At 36.1% G+C, this 16,998-nt stretch overlaps 1 protein-coding gene across 7 annotated transcripts; it reads right to left on the reverse strand.

The window, feature by feature from the left end:
- Positions 1–481: 481 nt before the first annotated feature.
- On the reverse strand, positions 482–15,927 carry cep85 (centrosomal protein 85). Of its 7 annotated transcripts, XM_079836686.1 has the most exons (15): positions 15,689–15,927; positions 14,910–14,964; positions 14,703–14,825; positions 9,760–10,484; positions 8,261–8,391; positions 8,059–8,176; positions 7,783–7,968; positions 7,540–7,692; positions 4,902–5,056; positions 4,664–4,781; positions 4,458–4,508; positions 3,370–3,477; positions 3,045–3,276; positions 2,231–2,329; positions 482–1,259 (listed from the first exon to the last, which is right to left on the reverse strand). In XM_079836686.1, exons 2-15 carry the CDS (start codon positions 14,947–14,949, stop codon positions 1,093–1,095), a joined length of 2,406 nt encoding a protein of 801 aa, XP_079692812.1. In that variant the 5' UTR covers positions 14,950–14,964; positions 15,689–15,927; the 3' UTR covers positions 482–1,092. The 7 variants fall into 7 exon arrangements, with proteins under 7 accessions (XP_079692812.1, XP_079692814.1, XP_079692813.1 ...); XM_079836688.1 differs by lacking the exon at positions 2,231–2,329 and having other exon boundaries at positions 482–1,256; XM_079836687.1 differs by lacking the exon at positions 2,231–2,329.
- Between the last annotated feature and the right edge of the window lie 1,071 nt (positions 15,928–16,998).

Raw genomic sequence — 16,998 nt, forward strand, 5'->3', positions numbered from 1 at the left:
CCTTGTCAGTCACACATTACAGTAGAGAAAGACGGGTTAGTGTCTACATTGATGTCATGCTGTAAAACTTCAGCAAATACAGATTACGACACTGAACGCAAGGCACCTGTTGTCATGTTTGACATTCACTTATACAATATTTGCTTCCCCAGTTAATTTCATCTGATGTACTGATTCATTGGTGTGGCTATTTTTATAGCTGACTAAACTAATTATAAACCGCCAGACAGCAAATATGGATTACAAGAGAGCACATACATCCTATTATTTTACTGGCAAGACGGTCCTGCCCCTCGACAAACATACATAAGCAAATGTTACCCGTTCAAATGTATTTTTTACTGTGGTAATTTTGCAGCGGTAAAGAACTTAATAATGCAATGAGGTTTTCAGGAGACCTTTGAAAATTCGGATTATTTACTCTGCACCTATTGTTTTTTATTATTATTTATTGGTTATTTTTCTATTACTTTTTTTTATTGAAGAGCAAACCAGAATTAATATTATGATAAACCCGTCTTGCTTTAAAATGTCCCTATTTATTGGTCTGCTGTGTACATCTTGACTCAGAAACCACAGGTTTGCCTGTGTTATATTATTTTAGGGAATGTCTATCCACCAACTATACACCACTAGGTTTTTACAGATGATCTACGCGTGACCTCAAACATCCAGAGGTGGCCAAATATTTCCTCAGCCTTGGATGTGTGTTAGATATGATACGTTCGGTTTACTGTAAGATAATGGATGCCAGTTAATGACCTGTCATTACACAAAACCGGTTTTGCCATTGTAATAAAACACGGCATGTTAGAGATTAGATATTTTCAGTTGACTGTCAACTTCAAACTTTCAGGCGTTCCCAAATACAAGGAAAGGTTTATATTAAATCATTCTCTCCATTGCACACAAAGTCATCAGAATCTTAGAAAAATATCTTATGAAAACTTTGTATAAAAATAGCACTCTGTTTTGAGAGATATCTTTGTCCTTAGTGTCGTTAGTCCTTCGTGAAGAAGAATTGTTTTGGTAGAGATTGTAGTGTCTTTAAAAGGCACTCATGATGTGGAGTTACCCTCATACTGTTCGAGTTCACTGAGTGATGCAGTTTTCTCCCATATCTTGAGCATAGCGGTCAGAGACTGTGGTTCTCAGTTCCTCGACGTCTCGACGGAGCTGCTGAGCTTCAAGCAGCTTCTTCTGCAGCCCTTCGGGGCTCAGCCAGTCCTCCCACTGCTCTCCTACTGGAGGGGGAGCTGCTGCAAACAGAGACAGACACGGCATCAGAGTCACAGCTGATAACGGCCACAACACAGATAACACAACATAGCTGCTATACCGAATTTCCATGACAGCATGGTGAAAACTGTTGAACCTTAAATCACTACCACTACTACAAAACAACAGCCAAGGACGCCAATCTAGGCATGGGTGAAATATTGAATATTTGCTATGACTTGTATGAGTGTGTCAAAACAGATTTTGGTCAGTTTGATTCATTTTTGCCCAGCGTCCTTTTCAATTAGCATAACAGATTTTAATATTCATTGATGTTATCACTTACAGGAGGATTTGCATGTCATTTGTCACATATTAAAATGTTCTAGTAATATATATACACACACACACACACACACACCATACTAAATAAACAGCATAAAAAATAAATCACAAGTAAAGTTTAAATGGAAAATAAAAAGTAAATAAATTAAATTGAAAAACTAATAAAATGAAATTCTTTTAATGAAATCTTTTAAAATCCTTTTAATTCATCTTAACTCTTGCATTAAACATTTAAATCTTTAAAGCCACACACACACACATACATACGTATGTATGTATGTGTGTGTGTGTATATATATATATATATATATGCATGTATGTATGTATGTATGTATGTATGCATGTGTGTGTGGCTTTAAAGATTGAAATGAAGATTTTTAATTTTCCATTTAAATTTTACTTGTGATTTATTTTTTATTCTGTTTATTATTTATTTATTTATTTATATATATATATATATATATATATAAATAAATAAATAAATAAATAAACAGCATAAAAAATAAATCACAAGTAAATTGTCATTCTTCCATACAAAGTGAAAAGTAGCTCCAGCTACTGTGGTGCTTTTATGATGTCCAAGTGATGTGAATCTGAAACTTTGATGCACAAAAAAAAGTAAAATTGACCATGGATCATTTAAAAATGGCAAGCCTTTGGGAATCACCGGCTGTAAAAATACAAAAAAAAAATGATTTATTTGCCCATCCACTCCTATAAGATGTCCTGTAGCCATGTGTACAGCTGAGCTTCAAACCACATTCATCTGCACAGAGGAGCAGAGCACAAGCAAAAACAATGTTGTTCCGTAAGTTTTATTTTTAAATGTTACATTATGTACATTACGACCATAATGGCTTTTGTGTTGAATTGAAAATGGTTTGTTGAAAAAAAAGAAACAAACAAACCAATCTCATAAGCTATGTAAAGCAAATACAGATATAAAAATGGATTATTCTATTAAACAAAAGATTATAATGGAGGTGTCTATTATATTTAGGCATGATCTGCTGAAGTCCTAGTCTCTATAGCAGTGGTTCTCAAAGTGTGGTACTCAGGCTGCCTCTAGTGGTACGCAGAGGAATAACTAAATAAATTAATGTTAAAACACATACATTTTAATTTAATCTTTATTTGAGTAAAGTTTAAAGTTAAGTACAGTACAGTTTTAATTTAACTTTACAACACATTTCAATTGAATCATTATTTAATCATTTTATTTACCTGTATGTAAGCACAGTGCAGTGTTAATGTACAAACTGTATTTACTGTGCATATTAAAGTGGCTGACAACAATAAATATTCTTATTAGGAATTAACTGCCTCGTTTTTGAACTGTGCAGAGCTACTACGCTACTGTATTTTAATGTTGGTCATTATGGTGGTACTTGGAGAGCCAAATATTTTCTGAGGTGGTACTTGGTATAAAAAGTTTGAGAACCACTGCTCTATAGCATGTAGACAGCAGAGGGCGCACTTACATGCAATCCCGAGCAGCATGGAGAGGTTTGGGTCGTGGCCTTGAGCCCGCTGGGTGAGGACGTTGCAGAGGGAGCGGAGGTCACACAGACAGGCGGCCATCTCTCCATACAGCCTCTGGGTGAGCCGGGCTCCCACAGGGAGCAAACCAGGGCCACTCGCCGGCTCCTCACCCTGAAGACGCTCTTGCAAAGTCAGATTGTGTTCCATCAGCTCCTGGTTCTGCACTGAGAGCTAAAATGCAAACACATGCAAACCTCAGTTCTCCTGTGCGCTATGAAAATACAAAGGCAAAAAGCTGAATATGCATTATGGTCAAATACTAACCTCCTTCATAGCGGTGCGTAACTGCAGCAGACTCTCCTCTTTCTCTGCCACCTCCTCTCGCAGGGCCTGACTACTGCACTCCTCCTGAGAGAGCTGCTCCTCCAGAGTCTAAGTCAACACACAAACACTATTAAGGTTGTAAACAAATTTTACTGATATAAACTAAACTCGACTGCTTTTGGTGCAAGATCTTTGTGGGGGTGGGGGTGCTCTGAGGTGTCAAATAGATATAGAGGTCTCACTTTTTTTCCTATCGTAAAAAATATCAGGCATTTCTAAAGAAGCCTCATACTTTGCCGAAGGTGTTTGTAAAGATTCCTCACCTCCTAGATAATATTGCAAGTACATTCCCGAGGACTTAATAATAGAATATGATGCCTGGCTCTTAGTGATGGGGATTTACTTAACTTGAAGACTGTAATTAGCTGTAATTTGAGATGCAAACAAAAGACCAATTCTTATTCAGAACAAGTTCCCATAAAAAAACAAAAAACAACAATAAATGGAACAGAATGATGCTAATTTTCCATTAACGGTTCTTGAATTTCATTTTTCCACCTACACTACCATTTCAAAAGTTTGGGGTCAGCAAGATTTTTAAAAGAAATTAATGCTTTTCTTCAGGATGGATGCATTGAGTTCATCGGAAGTAACAGTGAAAGACATTTATAATGTTTATAATGTAATTTTTTTTTCATAAATAAGAAAACATTTCTTGAGCAGCAAATCAGCATATTAGAATGATTTCTGAAGGATCATGTGACACTGAAGACAGGAGTAATGATGCTGAAAATTCAGCTTTGCATCACAGGAATAAAATAGAAAACACTTATTTTGAATTTGATTTTACAATATTGTCTTTTAAAAAGTAATTTTTTATGAAACGTGTATCTGTTTGAATAATTCTTCCGACACACTTACAAAAGCCATCACTGTAGTTCAAACACTAGAGCATGGCGCTACCAATGCCAAGGTCATGGGTTCATTTACCAGGAAATGACTCATGATAAAAGTGTCTGCCAAATGCATAAATGTACAGTTTTATGTAAATATAGGTTATGCACCTGTTAAACAAAATAAAACTTTACCCTTATCTGTGAGCCAAGCTGCTCCATTATCCTGAGTTGCTTTTCAATGACCTAAAAACCAAGATTCATTAAGACAGTTCCTTAATAGATTTGTACAGAACACGCACATACATATTAATCAATGGTCATGCTTCAGCACTGCTAACAAATCTATTTGCTGAATTAATTGTTACTGCAGTTGTTTAACAACTAATGTGAATAAAAACCTTTTTGAGTCGCTGCTGCTCATCTTTCAAGGTAGTGTTTTCTTCTCGTAGCTTCTCTATGTCAAGAGAGGGCAATCTCACTCCATCCTCAAGGCTCTCCTGCACTCTGCTCTGGAGACTAAAACCACAAGCAAATCAAACAATATTAGACCCCACATGCATGGCGAATCAGTAGACTCCCGGTTCTGAAACATCCGTTGTGTCTTTTGTGCATGGGCTTGCATGGTTTTTCCTATACCTGGTGACTGTTGTAAGTAGTTCTCTCTCCTTGTGTCTCTGTTCTTCCAGTTGGGTCTCTTTGCTACGCACAGCACTGCGGGCCCCCTCCAGTTGGACTTCCAGATCTCTGACGGTGGCCTGCAACTGAGCTGCCCTCTCCTCTACCTCCTCCAGCTGCAACACAACATCCATAAATGCATTATAAATAAGAAATGAGAACAAGTCAAAATGGTGGTCAACCAATATGGGTCTTTTAATAGCTGATGCCAATACCAATATCTAAAGAGTCAGGTGATAAATGAGCAATAGCATATACCACATAAATATATTACCATTCAAAAGTTTGGGGTCGGTTAGATTTGTTTAATTGAAAGTAGACTCTAATGCTCACTAATGCTGCATGCATTTATTTGATCAAAAATACATTAAAAACAGTAAAAATGTGAAATATTACAATTTAAAATAAAAGCGAATTTAGCATCATTAATCCAGTCTTCAGTCACATGATCCTTCAGAAATCTTTCTAATATGCTAATTTGGTTCTCAAGAAACCTTTTTTATTAACAACAGTGGTGTTGCTTAATATTTTTGCGGTAACCATAATAATCTTTTCAGGATTCTTTGATTGAGAATTTCAAATAATTTGAAATAAATTACTAGAAATCTTGTCACTTTGATCAATTGGATGCGTTCTTTCTGAAAAACTAAACAGAGGTGGACAGTAACTAAGTACATTTACTTGAGTACTGTATTTAAGTACACTTTTTGAGTATCTGTACTTTGCTTGAGTAGTATTTTTTCTGGAAACTAATGACTTTTACTTCACTACATTTGAAAGACAAATATCGTACTTTTTACTCCATCACATTTCTATCAAGGCCCTCGAGTAGAAAGTCATAGCCGCTTTGAAAGACAGTGGATGATTCGTTTTCTTCTTTAAAACGTGATTGGTTTTTTTTTGTTTTTTTGCAGACAGCCTATCAGTAATCACTCTTGTAGGATCACATGAAGTTCAATGATTTCCAAGTATTTTTTGAACACTAATCAATTGATGGCAAAATAGAAGGCGGCAGTTCCCAGATGCAGTGCGAGCAACTGTAGTCATACTTAAAAGTTAAAATTAAGAAGAGCAGACGTGGATAAGTCTGAAAAAGTGCGACGACGCGAAAGTGCACACAGAAAGGTGCCTCTCAGACGCCAGACCACAAGTACTGAATTTTAGTCTATTGAATCTACTAAAATTGTACTATAGTTAATTAAAACTAAAACAATTCAGATGCCTAAAATGTTATAGTCAAGACTGACTAAAAATAAATCACAATTTGCTGTCAAAATTAACACTGGTATGAAATATGGTTGGTCAAATGATTTTTATAGATTTTCCCGCCAAGTTGCCATAGCCTTGTGGATACAGCGCTAACGCATATGTAACGTTCGACAATGATGTTAGTTAGCATGCAAAAGCGTAGTTGGGCTAATAATGTTAACTAAAGTCCTTTCAGAAATATGTTTTTACATAATCCTGTCAAATAAACACAATGTAGAAACCTCTCTTTTCTAGTATGATTTTGACTTTGATAAGAGCTTTGTAACTTTTAAACAAGTATTTAAATGAGTTCAAGGTATGCTAGCATGTCAGATGGAGCATGACTGGCTTAAACCACCATGATGGAACAGCTTGCATTCATACAACAATGCAACAATAATAAAATGATGCGTTTACTTTTACTTTTGATACTTAAGTACTTTTAAAAGCAAGTACTTCTGTACTTTTACTTAAGTACATTTACATTTACATTTAGCAGACGCTTTTATCCAAAGCGACTTACAAATTAAAGCAATAGAAGCAATTAGAACAGTCAAGGGCAACAGTATGCAAGTGCTGTAACAAGTCTAAGTTAATCTAGCACAGAAAACACAGGACAGAATTTTTATTTTTTTTAATTATAAAAAAAATTAAAAATCTATCTTTACAACTTTCACTTGTAATGTAATATTTGACCAGTAGTACTTTTACTTTTACTCAAGTAATGGAGTTGTGTACTTTGTCCACCTCTGAAACTAAATATATTACAGACCCCAAACATTTGAATGGTGTTGTTTGAAAAAAAAAAAAAAAAATGATACCAAATAAACTGACCTTCACAAGTTCTGGGTGAGATTCTGAAACTGAATTCTACTATCACTCAAATAAAATCTCATCTTTGCCATCTAATGCAAACAACAATTAATTTATTTGTTCTAAGGCCATTTTAAAATGACAAGAGCGGGGTGTAATCCGCTAAAATCACTAAGAAAACAGATTAATAAACATATGTTAAAAGGCATAGACAAACAGGTTTAATCATTTACATACAGAAAAATTAAATCTAAGATTTAGGTGCATTTGAGATAAAAATACTTTTGCAAACGAAACACAATCAAAAACAATTGCAGTTTTCTTGGAGAAAAGGCAGAATGAGCCTGGGATTTTGTGAGCCAGCACTTTAGATAAAGAATACAATAGGACCAGATGTGTGATATATGGGTGCAGTGGATGCTATAATGGTGTCTGGCAACACAACACAAGAGAAGCATCTCAAGCTGAGCATTATGAGCAATTGTTCTGAAACCACAGCGAAAAGGCTTTTGTTGGCTGGCCACTGATAGTGCAATACCTTTTTGTGCTGGGCCTGGTAGTCTTCCATGGTGGGGAGGTCAGCCAGATATCGCTCGAGCGTTTCAATCCGCTGCTGTTTTTCTCTGTTTTGCTCTGACTCCTTCTGGCACTTCTTTTTCAAGCTGTTGATGTGCTTGTCCCGACTGCGGATCTTTGTATTAAAGAGCAGCAACACGATGTAAAAAATCAAACATCAGTTCAATGAGATTCAGGTCATATGATGAAGCTTGGCCATGCTCACCCTCTCCTCTTGTTTTCTTAACTCCTCTGCATGTTTTTCACTGCTCTCTTTCAAGACCTCATTCAGACGTTGCGTCTCTGCTTCCACTGCACCCAGTCTCCGGTCTGCTTCTAGCTTCTCCTTGGTAAAGCAGTCGTTGCGCTCTGCAAACTGGGCTCGCAAAAAAGCGTTTTCCCGCTGGGCTTCCTATCACACACACAGAAAGACGACAGACAATTCACGGAGATGTTTTGATCCAGAATGAGGAAAAGACTATGTGCATGCATGTGTGCTAACCTGTAGTCTCAACAGACAGACATCGGTGTAAGGGGCTCCACGTCCCATGAGGGCACCGTGCACCTGCAGCTCACTCTCTCGGAGACGCTGTTCCAGCTGACACATTTGCTGCTTCTGCCTGCAATGCACAAGTTACTACGATTAGCATAAATGTTCAGAATCTTTGTACAACATAATGACACTACTGAAAACTTGGCATTACCTTTCAATGGTGAGTTCTTTCTCTTTCAGCAAGTTCTCGTTAGCTTTAATGAAAGCCTCCCAATTGCTGTTCTCTGTGTGAGGGGATGCTGGATACAGAGATGCATACTGTCCACTTCCTCCTGTCATTAACTGCAATAATAATCATTAAAAAAAAAAGGTGAAGCAGGAACTCTCATTTTTTTTAAAAAGGCATAAAAACAGTCTGCCCTAGATTTATTCCTATGTTAACTTTAAAGTAAGCACACTATAGCATGATGTATCCGAATGACACTGGATATTAAAGAAGATGACACGTAGCGTTGAACTTCCTGACACTCAAAAGAGGGTGGAACTATGTTTTTGGACCGTTACAAAGTCATGCAGTGAAGAAAAAGTCTCTGGCATGCATGACGTTGACAGCAGAGTTGCAAAGGCAATTCACACTCATAAAATCTGGTACTTTTTGTTTCAGTGTTTGTTAATAGCAGTTTGAATTTTAGATGTATAGAATCAAATGTGTGGTTTATTTGTCAGAAACATTAACAGCACTGGATTTTCCATCGCTGTTATAATTCCATAATGAGAAACTGTTATAAAGCAAGTCATCTAGTTAGCTAAATAAACATGGAAAACATACTATAGATCATTTTTAAACCATACATTTTTATTTCAAAATCAAGACAACAGATGAAAAAGCAGAACGCCAAACTATCAGGTATTGTTCTAAATAATCTGACACTACTATTGACATCGGTACTATTTTGCATCGGTTATTAGTTTTGTTAGGACTAAATTGCTATTGATTAACATTTTCCATTTTCCAACATTAGTATTCATTTTTTTTAAATGGGCTATTATTTATAGATTTTAATTATTATTAAAAATAATAATAGGTGTACATATAATACTAAAATAACATTTATTGATGAAAGATAACAGAAGAATAAAGCTGTTTTAGAGACAGAGCATTACATTTTACATATTACAATGCGTTTAACTAACTAACACAGTATTAAAAATCCCTTTCATTAACTGAAATGAAGTTGAAATAAAATGACGATATTAGATGAAAACTTGAAAATTAAAAATGCCTTAGCTAACTAACTGAAATAAAATGTTTAAGTGTTAAAATTATTACAACTAAAACAAAAAATTAAAGCAAAATAGAAATATTTAAAACTAAAACTAAAAATGACAAAAGCACATTCCAAAATTACTAAACCTAACTCAAATTAAAATAAAAACTAAAAATCTATAAATAATAGCCAATTCAAAATATGAATAAACACTAAGTTATACTAATACTAAAATAACACTTATTGATCGGTGAAAAATAAAGACAAACATTGTCTATTTTTGTAACAGCATGCACTGAAAAATCATTATTCTACAATAAGACTAGGAACATGTGTTGAATTAAAGATAGTTAATTCTGATTCCCTGCTGACTTTATAGATGATTACATAACGGTTCCCTTTTCCTTTCTTGTATGCAGCAGGACACAAGCTGAACTCTAACCTGCATTTGTTCCACCTGTAGCCGCAGACTCTCAAGTTTCTGCTTCTGCTGCTGCCAGCTGGCCAGCTCACAACAGCGTTCCTGCAGTAACGGATCATAAGCTCCTGTGTTGGCCTGGTCCCTCAGGAGAGCCTGAGTCTGCAGGCCCTGAGGTACGGAGAACATCCTGCCAGAGGAGCCAGAACCTGGATGAATGTTCCTTTGGCTGTATGGGTCTACAGGACAAGCGAGACCTGCCCTGGCCTCTGGTAGGACTTTATAAGTCTGTTCCAGCAAGCCTGTATTGTCCCCAAGCCCGGTCATTTGCAGCTGCTGCCGTATATCAGGGCAAAGGCCCCCGAGCAGAGCCGACTGATTAAGTGTTGGCTCCATGGAAGGTACATCAAACTTCTGGGCTTCATCCAGCCGTGTCTGATCTCCAGAGGGGAAGAGCGAGTGGTCGAGTCCGTTCACTAGGCTTCGATATCGGCTCAGGCAATCAGGCTTGACCGCTGTCAAGTCTAAATTTCCATCGTGTTGAGCATCCAGGTTGGGGGAAGATGCAGACTTGGGGAGGGATGACTTGGAGCTGGAAGAGCTGGAGGACGCCCGGGTTTCTTCAGAAGCATGTGGCTTGATCTTAGAGGCCAGAGTTCCGGCCGTGGAAGGCATGACATGGGCGGTGGGGATGGGGATCTGACTGCGGATGGGCTGGAAGGATGGACTGCTGCTAGTGCTGCAGATGTCTAGAACAGAAAATGGAGTGAGACATAAATCAAACCAAAGACAAGTTTTGAAAAGGGGGGAAAAAAGTGGCTGTCTTTGGTGCTCCTCACACAGTGGTCAAATTACAGAAATCTTTTTATTTATTTTTATCTTTTTATATATGCTATATTTTAGTTTGATAATGTTTTTTAGTTAGTGTTTTGTATTTTTAGGGGATTTAAGGTACTAAATTAGATTTATGCAGTAGTTATAATCCATTCACTTGTTGAGCATAGACCTGAAAATGAAATTTCCAACTTAAACGGTCATACATTTTGAATGCATTGGAGCACAAACTTAAGTTTGGTCTCTTTTTAAAGAAAAAGTTTTAAAAAGTTAACTTTTTTTTTTAAAGTTTTTAAGTTTATTGCTATAAAAAAAATGTAATACTATTTTCAATTTTTATATGAAATATATATTTTTCTAAAACATGATATACACTAAATCTGCGAGATGTCTTCATTAAGATTGTTTAGGCGCAGTCCCAAACATTTCCACTAGATGAAAATAGTTTCTTAGTCATTTCCAATGCAGTCATTTTTGACTCTGAAGAGTATGTGTGACTTTTTAATTTTTAGACTATTTAATTTAACCTTTTCAAATCATGATTTTTATGCGTGTTCACATAGCAAGAGCCAAAACTAAGTTTCGTACCATTCCGATGAAGCAAACTAATTATTTAAAAAAATTTAAGAAATAAATGTTAGTCAAAAATGACCGAAGAGCACTGGAGAGTTAAGAAAAAAATCTTTTATATTCAACCAAATATTTACAATTATAAAGCTGGACAGTGATGGCATAGTTTTAATGTTTAAGTACTAAATAACGGTTTGTGTTATTCACTGATAGACACTTTTTCAACCATTAAATTGGAGAAAGCCTGGAATATTTGAGCTGTACATCAAGGTATGCCCTGGGAAAATAAATGAAACGGAAGTAAAATAAAATTAAATAAAAAATGATAGCTCTTCCATTTTGCCACACAGTTAAGTCATAAATCCTAAACAAATTATATAGAAATGATATAATTGCAAAAAAAATTAGCTAAATTGGCCAATCTTTCTATTTTGGCAACCATAAATAAATTCTAGCTAGTTTTGACGTCTAACAAACAAACCATTGCAAAAAAAAAAAAATGGTACTCACCTTGCTAGCAGTAAAAGCGATACCGACAAATGATACCATTTTCATACACTGAAGGACAGTGAGGCATAAACAAACACTCCTCCCAGTGCATCTTCAGTAAGTGATTTAGACAAACTACTGATCTTAAAACACGCCCACTCCATCTGCCAGAACTCGTCCTTCAAAAATTTGATGTCAAGCTCAGGCAAGGTGAGAGTACCTGCTATGAGAGTTTGTTCTCTCTCCTACAACTCTGTTAGTGCAGGAGTGCATACACACAGAAAGGTTAGCGGTATTTATAGCGCACTCTCATGTTACGCTGTGAGGTGTCTATGTGTGGGCCTCCTGCTTTAACCATACAGTTCACCTCACACTCATACATGCTTAATGGTCCTTAATACTCTAATACTTCTGTAGTGGCTTTAAATAAGTTCCTCAATACAACAATTCAATTAATAAAATTAACACGCACACAAATCAAGTAGAGATGTCAAGAGACAGGCAGCAGTAGGAGGGTCTGCCCCGCGGGTGTCTCTTTTGAACATCTGCTGTGGACAGGTTTAAACAATTCTTTGGGCCAACGAAAGATTCTTGGAGGCTTTCTGCCATTACAAGAAACCCAAGCAAAACAAAGCCGTCACCATCACAACACAGAAGCCCACAGACAGTCAACCATATATTTAGAACCTCTAAACTGAAACGGCTGCCAAGAAATTGTGCCTCCACCGTTTTGGCTGTTTTAAAAACAAATTAAAGCACTCTTATTCGTGTGTCAGAGTTGCTAGGTGCCACAATTGTATATTTGGAAACTCAATAGATTTAGCGGTTAAACATTACTGTTTCTATGGGAATTATCTGAGAATTGTTTCAGGATGACGACAACTAAAAAAAATATTTTATGCTTTTCAGTAGCTGATAACAATATCTAGATAGGCTGGTCAGATAAAAACAGGATCTAATTGGACTAATTAATTTTCATGACATTTACAGTCATTTATGATTTATGGATAACGATTGTAAAATAATTTTGATTCAGACAAAAGCACTAATGAATTATTGGTACACTACTGTTTAAAAGCTTGGGGTCAATAAGACGTTTTTTTTTTTTTTAATTCATCAATTTCATGCAGCCTTGCTCTTAAATGTACAGACTTTAACATGGTTACAACTTTTTATTTATTTAAATAAACACTTTCTATTTGTCAAAGAGTCCTGAATAAAAATATATCACAGTTTCCAGAAAAATTCAGCAATTGTTTTCAACATTGATAATAATGAATAAATAAATACATTTTTCTTGAGCACCAAATTGGCATTACTACTTTTACAGTATCTCTTAGATCAAATAAATGCAGACTTGGTGAGCATCACTATAGAAAAATTCATGACTTTTCCAAACAAAGGAAAAAAAATATTATTTTTTTTCATTCTCTGATATTTTTAGGCTTCCCCATGACCGTGGTAAATGGAAATAATAATAATAATAATCCTGTATAAAATGCTAAATTATAGCAAATTAGTCAAATAATTTTTTCACAATATTGCTAAAAATAAGTGAATAAGTAAAATAATTTGACCACTGAAAAGGTCATTATGTTTTGGAAGTCACATAAGAGGGTATAAAAACCTCTGTTAATAGGGCATGGTTATGCCAATAATCAGCCTAACTGATATGTCAGTCTATCACCAGAAATAACCAGGCCAAACAACACTATTACAATAATGCAAACATAAGATATACATTAACAGTACACAAATGTTTTTAAACGCACTGCACATTCAGTACAGATTTGTGGTAATCAACATACACCAGCTCTTCGGTACAGCTAATCTTTGTGTATTACATGCTTAACAAGGCAGAGAGAAGGAAATAAGACCTGGATCAGAGTTTCCACTCGGCCCTCCAGGTCAGGCCCTCCTAATGAGACCCCCATCGGTGGAAGTGCAACACCGCCTGGAGGAATCTACGGTATGGAATATCATATCCTCCTCCAAATCTCATAGGAGCTCCAGAACTCTGAGCACATCTCCATGAATAAGAATATTACAGCTTAGTCTAAAAACAGCCGGCAGGATTTGAATGTCTGTTGTAAATTAAAAATGATTGTCAAATTAATTAAATTTATATCCATGATATCTGAAGATTAATATATATTAATTCTTAAAGGGATAGTTCACCCAAAAATGAAAATTACCCCATGATTTACTCACCCTCGAACCATCCTAGGTGTATATGACATTCTTCTTTCAGACTAATACTATCAGAGTTATATAAAAACAATGTCCTAGCTCTTCCGAGCTTTATAAGGGCAGCCCAAAATTTGAAGCCCAAAAAAGTGCATCCATCCATTATAAAAGTAATCCACACGGCTCCGGGGGGTTAATAAAGGCCTTCTGACGCAAATCGATGGGTTTGTGTAAGAAAAATAGCCATATTTAACACGTTATAAAGTAAAATATCTAGCTTCCGGCGTACCGTCTTCCTTGTTCAACTTATGGAAAAAGCGCAACTGGCGCGACGATGATGAAGTCGGACATAGCGAGAGGCGTTAAACTTTCTTCGTAAATTGAATACGGAAGGTGGTCTGCCGGAAGCTAGACATTTTACTTTATAAAGTTTTAAGTATGAATATTTTTCTTCAGAAGGCCTTTATTAACCCCCGGAGCCGTGAGGATTACTTTTATAATGGATGGATGCACTTTTGGGGCTTCAAATTTTGGGTTGCCATTATAATGCTTGGATTAGCCAGGACATTTTTTTTATATAATTCTGTATATTAATATAACTGTATTAATCTAAAAGAAGAAAGTCATATACACCTAGGATGGCTTGAGGGTGAGTAAATTGTGGGATCATTTTCATTTTTGGGTGAACTTTTAAGGTGCCGCTAGATTTTGTGATCCATTCACTTCCATTCTTGCACATGGGTACACGTGCATTGTTCAATGCCTGGAAATCAATTTTTAGATGTTAAGATTAAGGGGCTGATGACTTGCTCATGTGAACTTGGGTCTATTACACAACAGCCAAGCAAATGGACATGACAATATGTGAACACCCGCGGAGTTCTCACCTTCAGTGTGGTCAGAGGTACCCAGTCCCGTGTCCCCACTGTCCGCAGTGCTGGGCCGCCATCCAAAACGGCTCTGGAACTTCTCAGACACAGCAGGCGTCAGCCATTCCGTGTCGGAGTGCCCTGATGGCGCAGACAATAACCACACTATGTGATAATCTATTATGTTTAGGAGGTGCATAACTTAAGTTCATCCTGGATCTGTACCTGTGAGTTTAGGGTTCTGGTATTTCTGTGAAGTGGTCATTCCTGAAGCAGTCACCTGTGGACAGGATTCATTAGTTAATATAAAACAACAACAAAAAAAACAACAACAGTCAAACACACAACAATTTTGTGGAGGCAGTGAAAGAGGATACATTAAATCTAAAAAGAAATTAAATCATTTAGCTGTGCTGCAGAACTGTGAAATTAGCCAATATATGTTAACAAAGTGAAAAGAAGCAAATGAAAATAGCCAAAAGAGAAAAGCAGCTGGAAACAAATGAAAAAATAAACATAATTATTATGTTTAATAATAATTATAATTAATAATAATAATATGGTTTATAAGTATATATATGTATAATAATATTGTTAATATTACATAATATAATATGCATTTTAGTAATAGTAGTTTTCCAGAATTACTGATTATTTACATATACATTTAGAAAGTAATCAAAATAATTAATAGAATAACTATTTAAAAATATCTTATTTGCACAACTTACAGGCGAAAATATTTTCCAACGCTTAGTTAGAGCTGGAATAGTTATCGAAGTCAGAGTTCAATAGCGCGTTATAGCACAACCATAAAGCCAACAGAGAAATTGGTCAAATGTTATCAAGAGAAACCCAGTAAACTCATTTAACGTTAGATGTTATTAACCAAGCTCTCCGTGTGTTGCTACTTCAAACAAACACTTTACACATCGCACAGACAGCGAAGTTAGCCAACGTAAAGAGTTTAAAAGGTCGGTAAAAAAGTAAACAACTCCACGTACCTTAACTCATGGGCTGAAAGGGTCTTTACTAAAATTAACAATGACGCGAACACAGACCAGAGGGACAATAATGTGCTTCATCACATGAGACACGCTCATTGGATGCTAATATCGACAACAAGGACACAAAGCAGTCCAACTAAAGGCGGCCTCGAGCTTCAAATACCCGCCGCTGTGCCACTGGAACTCGGGACTCTTTTTTTCAACCGTTAATCTAGTTCTTCCTCTGCGTTTGGCTCGCGTGCCACGTTGAGACCGCAAGCGCCCCCTACCGCTTGCTTCGTGAGCTGCAGACGGGTAAACCAGACTTTGAGCAGACTATGGAGCGACAGACCCACACCTGCTTTTCAGTGGTGAAATGTGATGAAGTAATAATAATTCGTTACAGTACTTGAGTATCTTTGGGTGAATCTGTACTTTACTTGAGTTTATATGTTTATATCAACTTTTACTTTTACTCCACTACATTTCCTAAATAAAATGTATAGGGGAGAGCGGGGCACAACCTAACACTTTTTGACTCTCTCAGTTTGTTTAAATTCACTGGTGTTCAGAGTATTTATTTTCCCCCCACATTAAATCTACAGTCCGTAACTTTTTGCGCTCTAGCGGTTTATAAACAGAACTGCATGCGTCTTGCGGAAGAACATTGCAGCCGGAGCTACTTCTCTCTGTTTATGTCTATGGCGAGTCACGCAGGGACTGTGCTCCTCCGCAGCGGTTCCTACCAGACCTGTCTGAAATAGTCCCAATATAAACACTTATTATAAGTGTACCATAATGATTCAGGGTAAGACAAAAACACGGTTCGGAAAATGGATTCATGTTGTACATTCTCATTATATAATTTTTGTAAATCTTGAACACAAAAAAGTTACGGAAAGCAGCTTTGATTTAGTTTTTCATTAATACAGTGTACACTTTTTTCTTGATTTACCCCGAGAGAATGGAAGTTCAATGTGTAATGTGTAACATGTGAGGGGCACATTGTACATGACCATATGACAGCTTAAAATCTGATCTAATAAAAAAAATACAAGGCAAACTAAAATATTTTGTCAATAAAATACAATGATTAACTTTTCATATAAAATAATGTCATTTTTTAATAATTAAAAATAAACACAATTTTGAGTTTGGCAACAAACACCACAAAACACAGCTATACAGCATAGTTCAAAACATAATAATTAATCATTTCTGAACATTGACTCTCTGTCTTTATTAACCTTTTTCTCATGGTTTCTCAATAGAATTCATCAAATGTATTATGAATAAAAAATGTTGAGTTATTGAGTTAAGACAATGCC

Source organism: Gobio gobio (genome assembly GCF_949357685.1).
Source record: "Gobio gobio genome assembly, chromosome: 15".
Classification (NCBI taxonomy): Eukaryota; Metazoa; Chordata; class Actinopteri; order Cypriniformes; family Gobionidae; genus Gobio; species Gobio gobio.